We start from the raw sequence: 19,211 nt of genomic DNA, 5'->3' as shown, positions 1-19,211 counted from the left end.
GCTGGCGGGTTTTACCATCAAATATCGTGTCGCAATTATGGAGGGGCGACAAGAGGGCATCCGATAAATATTTAATGGTGCGGCAAGGTGAAAAGTGGTGAGCTAGGGTTGTTCTCCAATGGTTACATGATCCTTTCTTTTTTTAAAAAAAAATTATTTGTTTATATATAAAACAAACACTCTTTTTTCCAACAAACAGATCAAATCCCCAAAATTCTATATACACTTCTCCAACAAAAAAATCAAATCCCAAAATTTCAAGCATGAACCCAAACTCAAACCTGAATACGAATACGACACGGACCCGAACCCATGGTATCCGATGCACGCGTATTGACGATTCAAGTAACCCCTTCTTTCCCTAACTAACAAGGGGTTATCGATCAGCAATGCCACCCCCTCAAAGCCTGCAACCATTCTCTTATATGCATGGATTGACTTGTCTGAAGACTTTGTTCAAGGTATATTTTTTTTGTATTTATATACACTATATGGGTGCCCGCGCGATGCTGTAGGGTATGAGCTCAAACACGACATTTGACGCACAACCATTTTAGAATTGAGAGAGATATCGAGAGAGAGCCAGTACACGCCTAACCTAACAACAAGACGTGCGTAACCTAACAATAATATGTGTGTAACGCGATATCGAACGCGTAACCGGTGTCGATAAACGCGTGACACAAGGATTGCATTCAATGCATAACTGGTCCCAACCCAGCCCGAACCAAATTAACTCTTTTTGTATCACTTGTTTTGACCTTAACCACTACAAAACAACTTAAGTGAGCTCCTTCTAAGCTACTGGTCCTTTCTGTAACATCTCAACCGAAACGGAAAATGTCACGCTGATACATTGATAGCTCATAAGGTCATGACACTAATTATTTATTAAGTTTATTATATATTCCAAGATACTACACAATAACAAATTAATCAAAACAATTCAATATTCCATCCTTTTGAAATCCGAGGGTCTACTAGATGTCTTCATAACATGGCAAATCTTCACACAAAATAAATGTAGCATATATAAAAATAAAATAGTCCACTGAAAGTTGGTGAAAATTACACAAGTTTTATATATATTTTATAAGGCAAAAATCATACAACCCACGTGCATCGTAGATTAATCATAAGTATAAATAAATATGAAATAATGTAAATTAGGATCCGTTTTATTTGGATAAACCAAACTAATAGGATGATCATACTAAATGAAGCTAGTGAGGATAATAAGACCAATTAGCAATTAAACTCATAAAACATAATTATTTAAGGCATAAGCAACCAACAAGTAATGAATCACAATAGAACATGAGGGTGTGTATTTGAAATTTGAGATATGAATAAACATAGTTCGTTTGAATAGGTGTATACATGCTAACCCTAAAATATGTAAATACGGAAAAAGGGTTGTTTAAACTTAGCAATATGATAACATTTGCGTGATTCTGTTTATGATTTTGTTGAAGGGGTATTAATAAGAGAAATTGAATATGGATTTATTATATTTTATTTTTAATTTATAACCGTTCAATGTTCATGAGACCGTTTGATCCATCTCTATGCACGATACCTCATTCACGTGCAATCTTTCAAATGATAATAGAAAACCAAGATCCCTTTATTATTATTTTTTTTCTGAACAACGATTTACATGCTCGTTTACTTTCTACTTCTAAGCTACACAAACCCAAAAAGATAAAAAATAATAATAATAATAATAATAAATTAACTGTTCTTTCTCCACCAAATTTACCACTACTCCTTTCATTTGCTAATTCCCACCAATCAAACATGGCGACTTACTCAATGTTTTTTCTTTTTCTCTTAAACAATCAAACCATTTTACATTTCTTGGTGACTCAGTTTTTCTGTCTTTTTATTTGCATCTTCCTTAAAACCATCGGCCCATATTATTATTTATAAATCTTCAATGCTCATCTTCAAGCTGTTTACTTTCATCTTCAACAAAAGAATCTTGGAATCATGGATTCCTCAACATCACCTTCCATGGTCAGTTTTAATCCTAAATTCAGATCATAACATTATTGTTTTCATGTTTATATATATTTTGTCTGAACTTATGTTTATTGGTATGCATGTAGCGTTTGAAGTTTTAAGAAGCATGCTTGTGAATATGGTATATATTATATATACGATCATGTTTTTGTAGTTGATTCATTTTACTTATTTGAATTAATAAGATAACGTTTGAATCTTGTGGTCAAACTAGGATTCTTGTTGTAGGAATTTTTATTTTTTTTTTGGCCCATGACTGTTAGGAACTTAGGATTAAACCACACGAACGCTATACAAAAGCAATAATACGACACAAATGTCGGGGATTTAACGTGGTTTGGTCTAAAGGTGGTAACTTGGTATAATTTATTTAAGTGATAATCAATTACAACTACACGAGATTACAATGTTAATTAATAATATAAGCAGGATAACAAACGAGCTAGGGCTGGCTGCCCCAACCCGTCGTCGCCCCCTTTCACTTCTTGCAATCGTAGATGAACCCAACAATGAGTTCATTCTACATTTTTTAGTGATTCTAAATTCTAACCTGTCTTTCATTTGACCAAAAAGTCAACTTTTCAATCTTCCCTTAAGTTTAGAAGCTGTCTCTTTAAGTAAATATAAGATTTTGCAGGCTTACAATCCTTTATATGTTTGGTGCAGTTGGGGAAAATAATCAAAATATGACCCGAGTTCTTGTTGTTTATGCATTTTAATACATCCACTTCTTTTCTTTTGAAATAACATGTTCATAATTCAGACAAGCAAGTCTCCATATCCAAACCAGCATAGTACCAGTGTTAGTTTTTAAAGATTAAATCTTTTTTATAACATTTTATGCGCAATTCACACTAATAACCTTGTTTAAGCCTTTACTTATGAGTCCCAGTGGTAACTTGTTTGACAAAAAAAAGTCAAACCACATCTCTAGTTTCCAAGTCTTATCAAATTTAGTGCATTCAGTGATACTAATTTCTAGGTATAATATATAGCAATCTTTTTCAGTTTTTTACAACATTTGTCCTCTTTTTGCATGATTACTAATTCTATCTTATGTTTGCAGCAAAGTCAAGTGCAAAAAACCGACTCAGACGGGCCCTACCGTCTTCTTTACTGCTCGGGTAAGGGCAACAAATGGGGAGTTATGCAAGAGCTTGATAAGGGTGTGGAACCTAATGTAGGAGATTATGATAAAAGAACCGCACTTCATTTAGCTGCTTGTGAAGGTTGTACCGAAATTGTTCTTTTACTTCTTGAGAAAGGGGCGGATGTTAACTCTACTGACCGATGGGGTCGGACCGTAAGTGTTATTCTTTTAACAAGATCATGAAATTGTAAATTTAGGTGGTGTTTTGATGCGCATTATTATTATTGTTGTTGCTGAGGTTGGTTTTGATTAATATTTGCAGCCACTTTCGGATGCACTTGGCGCAGGCCATTTGGATATTTGCGAAATCCTTAAGGCGCATGGAGGAATTGATCCGGTACCTTATTTTCCCTTTATTGAAAACGAGTCAATGAAAATGTCTGCCTTGTAGTCAAACCTATTGTTTACCAGATGCAAAATGGACCATGACTTTTGTTTGATAAATGTTATGAATGGATAGTTTGAAACACTGTAAATTACCATTTTAGCCTTTTGAATGATTTGATTTTTATGAAATGTGACTAATGGATAAGTGTTTTAAGTATATGGAACTGATAATCTAAATAGTAAATGTTAATGAAACATAATGATATAAGTTTAATAATATTATCACAACATCAAAAGTAATCTTAATATTTGTAGTTCAAGAGTATCTGTTTGACCTCAAAAGTCAAACCATATCTTTCTACAGATTGTAGCTGATTCTCAGACTCCATGTTACTGGATTCATTACACTGAAGTTCAATTGAAAGAAGCAGTTCTTATTGGCGAAGTAAATACTTCATCTAAATCGTTAAAATATTATATTTTGAAATTAGTTTTATGTTAGAAACTTGCTAATGTCAGCAGGGTGCATATGGTGAAGTTTATAAAGTAAAGTGGCGCGGTACAGAAGTCGCTGCAAAGACAATCCGGTCTTCGATTGCATCAAATGAGAAAGTGAGGTTAGCTTTGACCAATTAAAGTCAAACCTAGTAGTCTGTTTGACTCTCATAAAGTCAATGAACTCATTGGTATTCATTTGGTCATCTGACTTTCTGTTTTATAATATGTTTACAGAAAAGCGTTTTTGAAGGAACTTGCGTTATGGCAAAAGTTGCGTCACCCGAACATAGTGCAATTTCTTGGTGTTTTGAAAGACTCGGACCGGCTTATTTTCTTAACGGAATATCTAAAAAATGTGGGTATTTTTTATTTTTGGGTTCATTGATTTAGCGTTTACTTAAAAATGTGGGATTCTTTTAGGGAAGTTTGTATGATATTCTAAAAAAGAAAGGAAGACTTGATCCATTGACTGTTGTTTCTTATGCTTTGGATATTGCAAGGTATGTCATTTCTCACTTCTATTATTTGTTAACCTCATTTAAGATTGTACACTATGAAAAAAATAGTTGTACCGAATGCAAAATCAAGATTTGAACATTCATTGGGGTCTTATATTCATCCAAAATCATCCGCAAGAGTAAAGTTTGACTTTTATGAGGTCAAACAGATTATTTTTTCTAATCCAAATTTGATGTGGAATTTCTTTTCAAACTTAACACCAAAAAGTTTTAAAATTTTTAGCTTTTATCAATTTCATTTTTAGCATCTACATTTTCTTGAAAAGTTGAAGAGTCGGCTTAAATTTTTGAATTTTCACACATGAAAATCGATTTTGTATGATACAGGGGTATGAATTATCTTCATCACCATAAACCGCATGCCATAATTCACAGGATTTGACACCGAGGTACACACCAGACAATCTTTGTTTTCGAGTATGAACTAAAATAACAATCGTTTAACTTCCACACAAAAATAAAAATCCTTCAGAAATGTATTGCAAGATGAAGCCGGACGTTTAAAAGTTACAGACTTTGGTTTAAGCAAAATTGCACAGGAGAAAGATGTTTATGGCTACAAAATGACTGGAGGAACTGGATCATGTAATAAAATCTGATATTTTATCATAAAAATGAAGTCTTTTTATTTTTTTTTATCTTTTTTAACATTTTTTTGGATTATTTAATCCTTTTCCTTTTGTGCTTCTTTCAGATCGATACATGGCTCCTGAAGTATATCGTAGGGAATCATATGGCAAGAGTGTTGATGTTTTCTCGTTCGCTTTGATTGTTCACGAAGTAAATCACACTCACTTCTTATTGCATAGTTTGACTTTTACCTTTTGACTTTTATAGTCAAAAGTTTGCAAAGACTTGATCTTTGTGATTTCATTGAAACTGCTTATTATTTATTTATGGTTTGCATATTAAAATGCTGTGTCTATATGTGGCATTAGATGTTTCAAGGCGGGCCATCTAATAGAGAAGAACCACCCGAACATGTGGCTGACCAACGAGCATATGAGGACTCGAGGCCACCATTATCTTCGTATCTATACCCTGAATCTGTGAGGATGTAAGCTACTTCAAATTTACTTCATAAAATTTAAATCCATTTATATGAAAACGGGTCGATTAGGGATAGTTATAACAATTAGCTAAAAGTTTGTTAGCATCTTAATAATATCAATTTTACAGGCTCCTAAAAAGATGTTGGCACCGGAATCCTGATGTGAGGCCAAAGTTTGAAGACATAATAACCGAACTTGAAAACATTTTGGAGAATGAGCATACGAAGGCGGGCGTTGGATTGTGTCGAACCTGTGCAATCTTATGAGTTGTTATCATTTCAAGACATGTTTTTGGCACTGTGTGTATGATATATTCATACATACGTGTATACGTTTAGGTTCTCTTGCTCTTAATGATGGTGCATTATGTTGGTGTGTGTGTTTGTATACATGATAAGATATGAATTATGGAATGTGATGCTTCATCTTAAGATGCATTTATAAATAAAGAATTTTTTTTAAGCATTTAGCTATTTCTAAGTTTTCTTGATTTCATTATAAATTTATAACTACTGCTAAAAAGAATTAGTTTATATGGCAAAGAGTTCAGTTTGACTTTTATAAGGTCAAACGTTTCGCATTCGACCAAGCCGATGATATTCCATTACATGCATTAATTGATCCACTTGAACCAAATTCAAAAACAAACAGATGCAAACTGCACAACTACATTATCTGATTACCACCAACCGCAGCTTCATCTTCTTCCTCCATCTCTACAGGCTTCAACGCTATTAACTCATCAAGCGTACAGTCTGCACATTGCGACAAGGCTACAACATAGGGGAAGCGCGTGTGTTCCAGCTCAACAACGGCCTTGAGAAACTCTTCATGCGTCTTAGACTTATACAGCAAGACATCCTCCAACGCCACACCAGCTTTGCAGCATTCGTAACCTTGTTCAACGCCATAGTGAGCCCCTGATTCCCATAATTTTTTTTGCACAGCCGCCAACAGTCGATTATATTCCCCACTTTTGTGCAATCTGTTTATCACATACTCGAAACCTTCCTGGATCAACCACCGTCGCTCAGACAAAACCCGCTGCAATAAATTCTCTAACGACACGCTCTTGCGTCCTGCCAGCTTTCTCAAGCTCAATCTTCGCGTTCAGCTTATCCACCGTTTCATTCTTTAGCTCAAGCTCCGCATTCAGCTTCTCAACCACCTCCCGTTGTAGCTCAAGCTCCTCATAAGCCTGCTTCAACTTCTCCTGCATTACAGTATATTTGTTAATTCAAAATTAATATTCATTAAAATCAAGGTTGCAAAAGTCGCTAGGCGGACCCTAGGCGGCCGACTGGGGAGTTGGGTGTACTCGGATTACTCGGAGAGTACTCGGAAATGGTAAATATAAAGCAAATTAATTTTTGGAAATTATATGTATGTCAAATATGATAAGTTTATTAATATTTATAAGAAACTAAGTGGATATCAATATAAATAAGAGAAATACATTTTTAAATACTAAATTATTCTAAAATTTGATAATCATTAATTAAAAAAAATGATATTTTTTCTTTAATATTACAGAAATGCGAATGATGTTTTATTATTTTAAGTCAAAATTGGCCAAAGTTAACCGACTATATGTGATTCTGGCTGAGGTTGACCAACTTTGAGCGATTCTTAGTAACTAGGCAAAGTTAATGAAACTTGCCTCGATGCCATGCCTTGTAGCGAGTACTCGGCCTTGTAAACCTATTTTTACAACATTGATTATAATAATTTATAACCAATAAAATTAATATTTGTTACCTCACCCTCAGCAACCTCTTTTCCTTTATCCAAAATCATCCTCCTCAGTTTCTTTAATTTCTTCACCTTCTTCGCCAACTTCACATTCTTCGCATGCTCAAGTTTCATTTGCAGGCGATACCGAGAAATCTGATTACGCAAACGGACTTCCTTCTTCGTTTCTTTCTCATGCCACTTGCGAAACTCCGGTACCGACCCTACAAGGTGTTTCACAAAACCTGCCTGGTTTAAGCAATAGACATCAGGCTTCGGGTCATCCTCTTCCTTCTCGTCACCCGGTTTTGATATAACAACCTTTTTTCCTTGCTTGTCATGACTAGATACACATACACCCACGTCATCTTTATTTTCATGAGACCGGCTATCTTCACTAGAAGTCGAAACCAAAACTACAAACTTCCTTTTCTTTGAAGAAGAAGCCGATACCTCCGGCTGCTGTTTCTTTCCACCTTCACAAAGGGTCTGTTTCTCCGGAACATCTTTCGTGTTAGAAACCACCATTGGATCCAGCTCGGTTTCGTGACCCAAAACCGATTTTTCAATGTCGGGTTGAACACGACTTGAGCCACCTTCATAGCTAACACCGATTGTTCGGTCCAGAACATTGTCTTCGTTTTCAGCAAGAGAACGCGTAGCAAGATTAACATCCCCTAGACCCTTAATCTGGATATACTTGAGCAAACCCATTTCTGCAGTACGAATTTTAACGAATGTCACACAAACACAAACTATTAACAATTTACACAACCAAATTAACCATATCATACCCTCATCCCCAAGTTTCAAAATAGGCTCGGAATTCACATACGGCCAGTTTCGACTTAACCCGATCATGACCAAAACATGTTCAGGAAACGTTTGCAAGGAGTGTTGGCTCATACGGATCAAACAATCAGATCAAACAAATGAACATACGCAATATTGGGGTGACTGTTAAAATTAATCATTTCAATTTCATAATTCATAACATTACTCTAGTTGCCTTCATTTGAGCTATTGGCCTATTGTGTACTTGGGCTTGTTTGGATATGGATCTACATGCTTGTTCTTTGCTCACACATAATCTCTATTGATCGTATCTCACCGTCTACAAACGGTCGGTTGCTTCAAGCCCTAATCACATATGGAAAGGAGCCATTGATTGAAGGACGCTCCCTTGGTTAGAGTTCAAGTATAAATACAGGCTCTACGATATTTAAGATTAAATAAGCATTCGTCATAATAAATCTTATTCTTGGTATTCAATCCGATGAGAGTCGTCTGAAGTTCCATGTAATTCTATTTCGATCAGTGTGTAATCATTTGTTCTTTTTTATCAATTTCAGTCATTTGACTTTTCATACAATTAAATGTTCTTAGAGAATAAATAGAATATCACATTTTCTGACACAACGCTCAGACTCTTTTCATATAATCAAAGGAGCTTAACGAATATACGAAGAAAAGAGACCTCTTGACATACAAAACAATAGCCAGACCCCTATTTCTAGATCTACTAAACTCGCTCTCCAAGACTGATGCTAAACTTTCTCTCAAAAGACAACACATTTCCTAAACCTATTATAATTCTAGTAACTAAAATAAAAATATCAAAATAAATATTAACTTTATTAATAATTCAAGAGACCGGGTGCTTCAGTCTTCCCATTATTATAGAGATGAGAGAAGACGCACCTGGTAAGAAAGAGATTTGATATCCTTGGAAGCAGGTGGGTTTATGATTTGAAGTTTGAACCAATCAAGATGAAGAAGAAGAAGAACAATTAAGTGGTTTAACTTTACCAGCTGTATATGAGGAATCTAGTTCAATGTTTTGCCAAATATGGAAATAAGGTGACAAGCTGAGTTCTGACTTTCAAAATTGAACGTGTGTATAAATGTGAGAAAACAAACAAAATTTAATGTGGAATTTAATAAATCGGACCAATAGAAAGTTTGAAAGGAGCTGAGCATTATCGTCTTAAATAAAGCTTATTTAGTTATCGAGTCTGAGTGTGAGTCTTGTATGAAAAGATTATATAGGCTTGCAGTCACGAGCCTTAGCAAACCTAGTGTATGCTTAAGTTTAAAGTTTAAACTCCTTAATAACCTCGAGTCAAGTTTTTGTTTGTTTAGCTGAGGTTAGGCTTATTAAGGTCCCATGCTATTGTGATTTTAACTATTTAATTTGAGGTCATAGTGGCAAATGTGTATGAATTGCAACTAAGGTGGTGTTTGTTTTTTAGACAAAAAATTGTCTGCAATCTGAGTTTATGTATGCAACCGAAGATGTGGTCTGAAGGTCTGCAATCTGAAAATATAATTGTTTGTTTTATAAACTAGATATCGTCTGCATAAGCTGAAAATTAGTTACCTGTCATACATATCACAGTAGATAGAAGTCATTTAACATCTGCAGGCTGCTAAATAATTGGTGGTGGTGTACGAATTGTGGAAGTGGGTGGTGGTGGACGATTGGTGGCAGACGATTGTGGTAGGCGATGAACGGTGGTGGTGGACAGTGGGAGGTGGTGATGGACGGTTGCAGTGGTGGTGATGGACGGTGGTGGTGGGTGGACGGTGATGGTGGTGATGGACGGCGGTTGATTTTTTATTATTATTAAATTTAGCATCTTTGTTGCTCGCTAGCTTGTGTATAATTGTATGTATGTTAGATTTCTTTGGTTGCATAAGTTTTCTATGTTTGAATTTTTACCCATTTGATCAATTTTCACACATATATATATATATATATGTATGAATATGCAACTAATAGATCTGTTTTAATTTTGCATTGTCGGTTGAGCTTTAACTGATTCTTACATACCACATTCAAATGAATATTTTGTTATATTATGTTAATCTTTAAAATATTACGGTAGACCCGTCTTAACCCATAATGATATAAACCAAAGACCATTTTTAGACGAACCGTAATAACTACAATTACACCCCACATAAAATCCTATTAGCTAATTTTGCGCGTGTTAGGTTAACATATATATATTATCAAATGCCTTGGGTTTTAGGTTGCTTTAGACTAGGGGTGTTCTTCGGGTTTTGGGTTGTTTGGGTTCGGTTGTTCGGGTTTGAGCTCAAAATAAATTGACCCAAGAACCGACCCAAAAAAGTTTGGTTTGTTCGGGTTTCGAGTTATACAGGTCAGGTAAACTCGGGTTGGGTTTTGGGTTTAACAAATTTTAAAAAAAAAATTCCACCTTTAATAATATCATAAATTAAAAAACCATATTCCAAGCCATTATAAAACCATAATATACAGCCATATTCAACAATAGCATATATTATTTAGCAAAACATGGAATTTATCATACAAGAATGCATTAGACGGGATTAAGGAGCGTTATAGCCTGTGGATTAATACTTGTGTAGATTGAAGAAACATGCTCAATAAATATTGGTTTAAATACATACTATTTAAGTTTTTGAATTGAAGATACATTCTCAGCATGCTTTATGGTCATTAATACATTGGGATGTGATAGATCCAATATTAATTGGAGTCTTGAGAACAACCGAACAATAATATGTAAGGTCACCGTGCTACTTCACCGCTAAACTACCCTATAAAATTAGGGATACATGCATTGATGTATTATACTTCGGGTTATTCGGGTCAACCCGAATCTGGGTATTTCAACCCAAATGCCGAATCGAATATTTTATCTCGGGTTCAGGTTGGGAGTTTAATCGGCCCGTGTGAATTCGGGTTGGGTTATTTGGGTCTCGGGTCACTTCGGTTCGGGTTTGTTATTCGGGTACGGTTAAAAAACACACCCCTACTTTAGACTCCTAAAATGGTTGGATCACCCCTGCCTGACTTGAACCTATCTGAATATTTTTATAACTAATTTGAAATTGAAACATTGAAAAATAGTGAACCCTTTAAAAAAAAATCTTGAATCTGTTACTAGATGATAAAATATCATATTGGTTTAGATCACTCTTATTTACTAATTTTGACGTTATTTTACTAATCTCGTGAAAATAACGTTAAAAGTGGCGGAAGGTTAATCAGGCATCATGTGGTGGCGTTGATAGCCGAAAGACAAGGGCACATGCACCAATCAGCCGGTGTCCCGATGATTGAGTGCTATGTGCCTTATGTCCAAGGCTTGATGCAAAACTACTATCGAGCCGGGGGTCTCACCGGAAGCAGCCTCTCTATCCCTATGGGATAGAGGTAAGGCTGTCTACATCTTACCCTCCTCAGACCCTACCATAGCATTGCTATTGGTGGGATATACCGAGTACGATGATGATGATGATGATGATGATCACTCTTATTAGACCTCTTTTAAATTATTTGTAAACAATGTTTTTCTTTTCTTTTCAAAGATGAATATTTCCATTTTTTAGGGAATTTTAGGGACACACACCTTTTTGCTAAAAAACCAATCAATACGTCTTGTATAGGCCTATACGGAGGGTCTCATATACCCCTCGTATAGTCCATATGAGACGTATAGAGTCCCGTATAGTCCTATACGTAACGTACAGTGTGTCCCTAGTTGGACCCTATTTTTTATACTTTGAAAGTTAAAAGTTTGTATATTATAGGACAACTGTTATGCCCACTTGATTATATTTGCAAACGTCTTTTCCTATGTAATTTGTGGTTGTACCTTCTTATATATTATCTTAATCGGAAAAATCACCAAAATAGTATGACATTCGTACGCCATATCTTTTTAAAGATGTTTCTATTTTCTAGACTTCTATATAGAAATAATTTTTTAGATTATGCTAAGAACATTTTCTTTTTTCTATAAAATAAAACAAAAACAAAATTTTAATATAAGAAAAAAAATGCCAAAATAATTATGTGGACCATAGAATTTTTATAAATAGTCATCTATAATCAACCTCATGCAGATGGCCTTCTAGTTTGGTAACATAAGTAACGGTTAATGTTTGAGATCTTATGGTCTCATTCAAAACTCGACTCAAGGAAGTTGTCTGATAGTGGGGGTAGGTTTCCTTTTCATGATGTCATTGGGTGAATCAGACTTGGACCTGCAAAATCAGTATAGACGGTTGATATTTCGTCTAAAGAATACCCAATTGAGTATTGTGGATAGTTTAAAACACTGTCAAATATATATAATCAAACTCACATTTATAGTCTACCCTACATTTAACCAATCATAGTGTGCCATGTCGGCTAAGTAGGCGAAGGCTTAGCCTCTGCTTGTTGGCACTAAAAACCATTATAAAAAACTATAGTAACTCTCATGTTTTGATCATTCAGAGAGTACGTGTCGTGACAACCGGTAAGCTAATTTAGCTTATCAATCTACCTCAGCAGCAACACACACTATCACATGGATTAGTTCACATGGATTAGATTACCAAAATACAGACCAACTTAACCCACATCATATGGTTTCTTAGACTTCTTATGGAAAACTCTATCTTTTTCCTAATCTAAAACTCAAAGTCATGTTTTTCCTAATCTAAAACTCGGAGTCATGTGTATAAAGTATACACACTCTTACGCTTCACACGGATTCAAGTCATGCGTTATATATACCAAGCTAAATATTACAATCAAGTTTTTATTATACGGACTATAAAGTTTGATCTAATCAAATCCAAACTTATTAACTTTGTAAAGTATAGTTCACATTCTAGTCTAATGACATGAGGTCGATAATTAAAGCTTCGGGTCTTTAAGAGGGTTTTCTTCATAGCGATAGGTTTCCTTCATAATGGTGTTCTGCGGAGCCATGTCTGAAACATCAAAATCAATATGGACCCTTTACATATCATCTCAGAAAAATTCACTCGGGTATGAAGTACTTTCAAACGTATTTCACAAACAAAACTTTGTAAAGTTTTATTACTTTTTCGTTATCCTGATTTTACAGTAGTGTAGAAAATCATAAATGCTATTATTTATACATTTATAAAGTAACTAATATAATTGTGTTTGTTAAGGAAAAAAATAGAGAAATTTCCTAAAATAAGCCAATTAAGGAGAGAGATTCTTAATTTAGGCCAAAATTTTCAAATATTCACATAATAATCCATTAACCCTTGAGATTTCAAGTCAAATATGTATGATTCGTGACAGTTGGGTTTGTGTCAAATCCGTGAGATTTCAAGCCAAATTCGTCTGACCCATGAGATTTTCAAGCCAAATCTGTCTGACCCTAAGATTTCAAGCCAAATCCGTCTGGCCCGTGAGTTTTGATATCAAAACTGTTTCCTTGAAAACCACCTACTCCGTGAGATTTGAAAAAAGTTTGAATTCACCTCTATCCACCATTAATTCACCACCACCTCACTTCTTTGAAATAATTTCGATTAATTAATCACCATCTCCGTCCTTCAACATCCAACATCACCATATCCGGACACCGTCGCCTTCACCATCCAACATCAACATATCCGGCCACCGTTGTCTTCGTGCTAGCCTCCATTTCATGGTGAATCAACTCCGTCGTCTTCCAACATTAACATATATGCATCACGTCGTCTTCTTCGTCGTCTTCTCCCGTTTCCGGCAAGTTACGGTGGTGGTGGTGGTGGTGGTGGTGGTGAATCAATGGTTCCGTCATTTTCTCCGGTTCCGGCAAGTGGCGGCGGCGATGGTGGTGAATAAATGGTTCCCTCGTCTTCTCCATTTTCCGGCAAGTGGCGGTGGTGGTGGTGGTGAATCAATGGTGGAATTAAAGAGGTGGATTTAATTTTTTCAAAAACTCATAGATGAGACTGCCTTGGCTTGAAATATCACGTGTCAGAAAGATTAATTTTCTTTGAAATTTCACGGGTCAGACAGATTTTTTTTGAAATCTCATGGGTGGGTGTCAACATCTTTACACGTGTCACTATTTCACTGGGGGACGAAAATCATCGACAGGAAACCAAATGTCACAGAGAAGATGGATTTTAGTGGATTATTAATGAAAGTTTTGAAACTTGTAGTCTATTTTGAGACTCATTCTCCTTAAATGGCCTATTGTGAGAATTTTTCAAAAAAAATAATATATGTAATCGACTATGATGTGATATCTGATATCTTAATCACGCCTTAAGTGCCACTAGACTCTGCATATAGCAATCATGATAAGCATAGATAAGGATGTTGACAACTTCACATTAATTGCAAATATGTGGAATCATTTTACTGTTTTCCATATAAAAAAAGAAAGAAACACATTAACCGCTATTTAAAAGAATTACTATTTTTAACGGTAAAGAATACTATTGATCTAATAACAATTGGTCCAACAGATGTACTATGACTTCTTTTATGACAATTATTGATTCGTGTCTAGCTTTAGTATTTTGTTTCGTGTATTTTTAGTTGTGGGGTGGTAGATCAAGTCATTATGTTCTGTTTAGATCATTATTTGTAATGATGATTCCAGGTGTTTGGGCTTTTGCTGTTAAAAAAAAATTGACTATTGACTACAAGTTATATATAGTTCATTAATATATCGGGTAAGTGGAGAACCATATGGTCACAGGTTTGTGGTGGCGATGGGAGGGGAATATGGAAGAATCAGCCACGACTGATGGACGGCTACAATGGCGATGGCTTGTGTGAGTCTATCAATGAGGTTCCATACCATTGCCATATGCTCGTATATGATTTGAAGATTATATTTGCTTTAAGCAAAGTTACCAATCTGCCCTCGCACGTGTTTGGCACATGGGGTACAAACTTAACCCAGACTAACGTTAGAGAAGCAGGTGAAGGACAACAAAGTTACACCGTAACCCCTTTTAAATGGCAAAAACCGATCATACTAAACAAAGCTATTGTTATGACGTGTATACATGTATTATGTACATGTGTATGTTATATTTGCTTGAAACTCAATTCAATTCTATAGAAACATAACCAATGGGATCACCAAAAAATATAATTAATTAAATAAATAAAATGAAATGAAATGAAAAGACACTTTGTCTTCTCCTTCTCCGCCACACTTTTAACTTTCAAAAGAGCCGCTGCATTTCTTGATCCAACGGTAATTCGCTACTTAGATTTTAAGGTATCTTTTGAGTTTAGAATAGAATAATAGAGTGTTCATGTTCCTTAAATCGAATGTTGTAAGTTTCGAGTTAGAATGAATGATTCTGTCATATAATACAAATAGCTATGTTATGTTTTTCTCTTTACCTTAGGGTTTGAATGACATATTTTCATTCGATTTATATATTTGCCTTTTTAATCATTTGTTAAAAATTATTCTTGAATCCGTCACTAGACGGTGGAATGTCGGATTGGTTTAGATCACATTTATTAGACCTCTTTTAAATTATTTGTAAACAATATGCTTTACTTTTCTTTTCAAATATGGATATTTTTTAAGTTTGAAAGTTGAAAGTTATTCGAGTACCGTATGGTTGTATAGGGTTATAGGCCAACTATTACGCCCACTTAATTATATTTGCAAGCATCTTTTCTTATGTGATCGGCGCACCCTTGGATATAAATAGTGGGTCATATGTTTTTCTCTCTCTCCCTCCCTCCCTCTCATACACACATACATACAGTGGCTTCGCCATGGCGGTGACCGAAGTCACGGATCAAAAAATTTTCGGGTTGGCGATTCAATTCGTGTCGGTGGTTCGGGTCGGATCAAACAATATGACATCCATATATATAATTTTTTTTTCATTCATTCAAAACGATTGTCCTTACAATTAAAAAAAAACTAGACCTAAAATATCCATAATATGATAATAATACGAGAGCCGAGAGGAGGGTGAGTACCTTAGAAGAAGAATTACAAAGCAGCTCGACGTTTACTCGTTTGTTTATCATCCTTTTTTTTGAAAAACGAAAAAATTGTATCTTGTTTCTTCATGATTTACCTAATTAAGAAGATTCAATAGGTTAAGTTAGAGTAAAATTTCATCATACAATACCTATTACAAGCTTAATTAACTAATTTCCTTAAATCTCCAATTCACAATTACAAACCCTAATTTTATAATCATTGATTTGACAACACGATAACACAAAGGAAGAGCAGATAAAGTATTACCTTGCGGTGGTGGATGAGCGGGGATGATCGGCGGCAATGGATGAGCGCGGACGGCGGTGGGGCGGTGGGTCGGTGTCGGTGGCGATTGGCAAACATAAAGGCAGAAGGGAAAAGGAAGCAGGTGAGGGCGTGCGTGAGATTGAGGCCGATCCTTTTTTTTAATTCCCATTTGTCTTTTGTTTTTTATTTAAAGTTATGCTATCCAACAATTTACAACAAGCCCCCTCCAAATTTGAGTGTTATTAAAAACTAAGTTTTTTTTACAATTTTTATAACATTTGTTTACAAAAACCGTGATGTTTTATAAAAAAAAAGATAGGTATTATATTTAAAAAAAAAATTGGTGGTGACCGGTAGCTATTTGAAAAAATAATTTGGCAGTGACCGCGCTTAATGCCTATAAAAATTTTCAGAAAAAATTACGAAATTTACCCTATTAACGTAGAAAATGGCAGTGACCGGGGTCACTCGGGTCCCTCTAAAGCTGCGCCCCTGCATACATATATATGTATATATATATTGCGACGCTCAAGGGCTTTAAACCACAGCGGGGAGTTATGGAGAAGGGCTTCGAAGCCCCATTTCTTACGTGGCGATGACATGGAGCGGCATTAAAGCCCATCCATAGTGAACAGCCTCAGGATCGAAATGATCTCAGTCTTCCTTACCCATGTCCCCTCAAAGCGTTGTAAGTGAGGCTTAAACTTGTATTTCCATTAAAAAAAACCCATAATTTCTACCACTACACAAAAAAAACCGACTCTTCAAATTTTTTTCTTAAAACTACAAAAAATATAAATAAATAAATGAAATGAAAAGACACTTTTATTAATTAATTGAAATAATGAAATTTATAAATAGAAATTGAATAAACCATCAGTCACATTTCTCTTCTCCTTCTCCATTACACTTGAACTTTCAAAAGAGCTTAATTTAACCGCCCATTTCTTGATCCAACGGTATGTATGCTCAATTCGTTACTTAGAAAGGTATCTTTTGAGTTAGAATAGAATAATAGAGTGTTCATGTTCCTTAAATCGAATTAATGTTGTAAGTTTCGAGTTAGAATGAATGATTCTGTCATATAATACAAATAGCTATGTTATGTTTTTCTCTTTACCTTGGGGTTTGAATGATATATTTTCATTCGATTTATACATCTGCCTTTTTAATCATTTATTTATGTTTTTATTAATGATGTTCTTGTTAAAAATGCAATTTATTATAGGTAGCAAAAGCAGAAGATATGGATGTTGGGTTTCGTAGGCCTTTTGTTGGCCCGATTTATTATTTGAAGTCCAAAGGGCAGATGGGTGTAGGGTGGCCAGACCGAAGCCCGGCCCGGTTTAGATTTCTTGCATAATAATTTACTAACCCTAGTTCAGTCTCTATATAAACAACATTATGTACTTGTAATCTTTCGTCACTCAATAAAGAATATCTAGTTGCCACCCGTGGACGTAGGTAAGTTTAGACCGAACCACGTTAAATCCTCGTGTTCGTTTATTGCTTTCGTGTGTGTGTTCGGTTTCGTGTTTGAGTTTAATCCTACCAAGTGGTATCAGAGCTTAGGTTCAGATCACGCGAAGAACACGTTGAACCAGCCGAGTCGCCGCCAAACCATCCAGCCGCCGCCACCCTACTGCGCTAGGGTTCCGCCGCCGCCTACGGTTTTCCGATCGCCGTTAGGGTTTACGCAGTTGTTACGCCGCTACTAAACCCAGCTCGTCGATCTACGTTTTTGTTGGTTGTTGGTTCCATTCGAAAGCTACAGCAGTCGGCAGTTTCCACCGCTGCCGTTTAGGGTTCCGCCGCGTCGGAGTTTTGCTTGCACCACCGTTCGCCACCACCGGTAATCGCCGTTTGCACCGTCGCTATCCCTTGTTGATTTGCCAATGATCAAAAGATCAAGGACAAAGAAGAAGTGTGTGAACAGGAAGGTTAGATCGAGCCTCATTTTTTTATTTGACCAGGTTGAATAGTGCCTATATTAGGCTTTGAAAAAAAAAAGAAAAAGGGAAAATCTGGGCTGTGAACACAAGGAGTAAGTGTGGACCAGAATTTATTACTTTCTTTTTGAGGTTTGGTACATGTTTCTTTTTTAATTTAATTTGGTATTGGCAACAATAATATATATTGGTATTATATATATATTGTTTTGGGTGGAGATCATATTTTGCAAAGTACGAGCCACGAACGTTTGAATCAAGATCCTATTATTTGAATAACCGTTGTCAGGTCAGAAGAAATTGTTTAAAGAAACAGATAATCAGTGTCAACCGCGTTTGTCAGGTTTTATCGTTTCAGTTTAAAGTTTCAGTTTCTGATTTACAGTTCGTATTTCCGCTGCCGTTTAAATAGGTTGATTATTTAACAGAGTTCAGTAGAACAGCCGTTAAGTTCAGGCCCGTGCCATTGCTGTGTCTGTCTCTGTTTTTATCCAGTTTTTCGTTTAGTCATTGTCATGGCAGAAGACGGAAATGTTTCTATACAGAAGTTTGATGGACAGAAATTTGGTTGGTGGAAGATGCAGATTGAGGCGCTACTTTGTCAGAAAGATTTAGATGTAGTGCTTGAGGATGTAAATCCAGAAAAGATGTCAGAAGCAGATTGGAAGAAGTTAGACAAGAAAGCCAGGGCTTGTATTACTTTGTCGTTGTCGGAAGATGTGGCGTTTAACATCATGAAAGAAACCACAGCACATGGTAGGATAGAAGCACTATCTAACATGTATGAGAAGCCTTTGGCAGCGAATAAAGTCTATCTTATCCGAGAGCTAGTGACAACAAGAATGAAAGAGGGTGGGTCAGTTACAACGCATATCAATAATCTTAATTCGATCTTGTCCCGCTTTAAGTTTGATGATGAAGTTCAAGGCCTC

At 35.6% G+C, this 19,211-nt stretch overlaps 2 protein-coding genes and 1 long non-coding RNA gene across 3 annotated transcripts in view; all 3 read left to right on the top strand.

The window, feature by feature from the left end:
• Positions 1–19,211, top strand: part of LOC143629058 (uncharacterized) — a 134,132-nt gene that overhangs the window by 46,527 nt on the left and 68,394 nt on the right. The gene's annotated exons all lie outside the window — the stretch shown is intronic.
• On the top strand, positions 1,770–4,900 carry LOC143628988 (serine/threonine-protein kinase 12-like). The gene is made up of 8 exons (XM_077098402.1): positions 1,770–2,019; positions 3,092–3,328; positions 3,438–3,512; positions 3,867–3,947; positions 4,025–4,119; positions 4,235–4,355; positions 4,421–4,500; positions 4,846–4,900. Exons 1-8 carry the CDS (start codon positions 1,993–1,995, stop codon positions 4,898–4,900), a joined length of 771 nt encoding a protein of 256 aa, XP_076954517.1. The 5' UTR covers positions 1,770–1,992.
• On the top strand, positions 4,989–5,568 carry LOC143629061 (uncharacterized). Its single transcript, XR_013152869.1, has 3 exons — positions 4,989–5,103; positions 5,213–5,298; positions 5,457–5,568. It is a non-coding gene; the product is annotated as an uncharacterized LOC143629061 (long non-coding RNA).

The sequence above is a fragment of the Bidens hawaiensis genome, unplaced genomic scaffold (assembly GCF_021521415.1).
Source record: "Bidens hawaiensis isolate Kalapana, Puna unplaced genomic scaffold, B.hawaiensis_p1.1 tig00005142_1, whole genome shotgun sequence".
NCBI lineage: Eukaryota > Viridiplantae > Streptophyta > Magnoliopsida > Asterales > Asteraceae > Bidens > Bidens hawaiensis.
This window is presented reverse-complemented; position numbering and strand designations above follow the sequence as displayed.

Excerpts from the sequence above, each read along its gene's own strand:
- LOC143628988 (XM_077098402.1), top strand. The coding sequence starts at position 1,993 with ATGGATTCCTCAACATCACCTTCCATG. Across the intron at positions 2,020-3,091 it reads CCTCAACATCACCTTCCATG|CAAAGTCAAGTGCAAAAAAC; the intron begins GTCAGTTTTAAT and ends TTATGTTTGCAG. Across the intron at positions 4,356-4,420 it reads TAACGGAATATCTAAAAAAT|GGAAGTTTGTATGATATTCT; the intron begins GTGGGTATTTTT and ends GGATTCTTTTAG.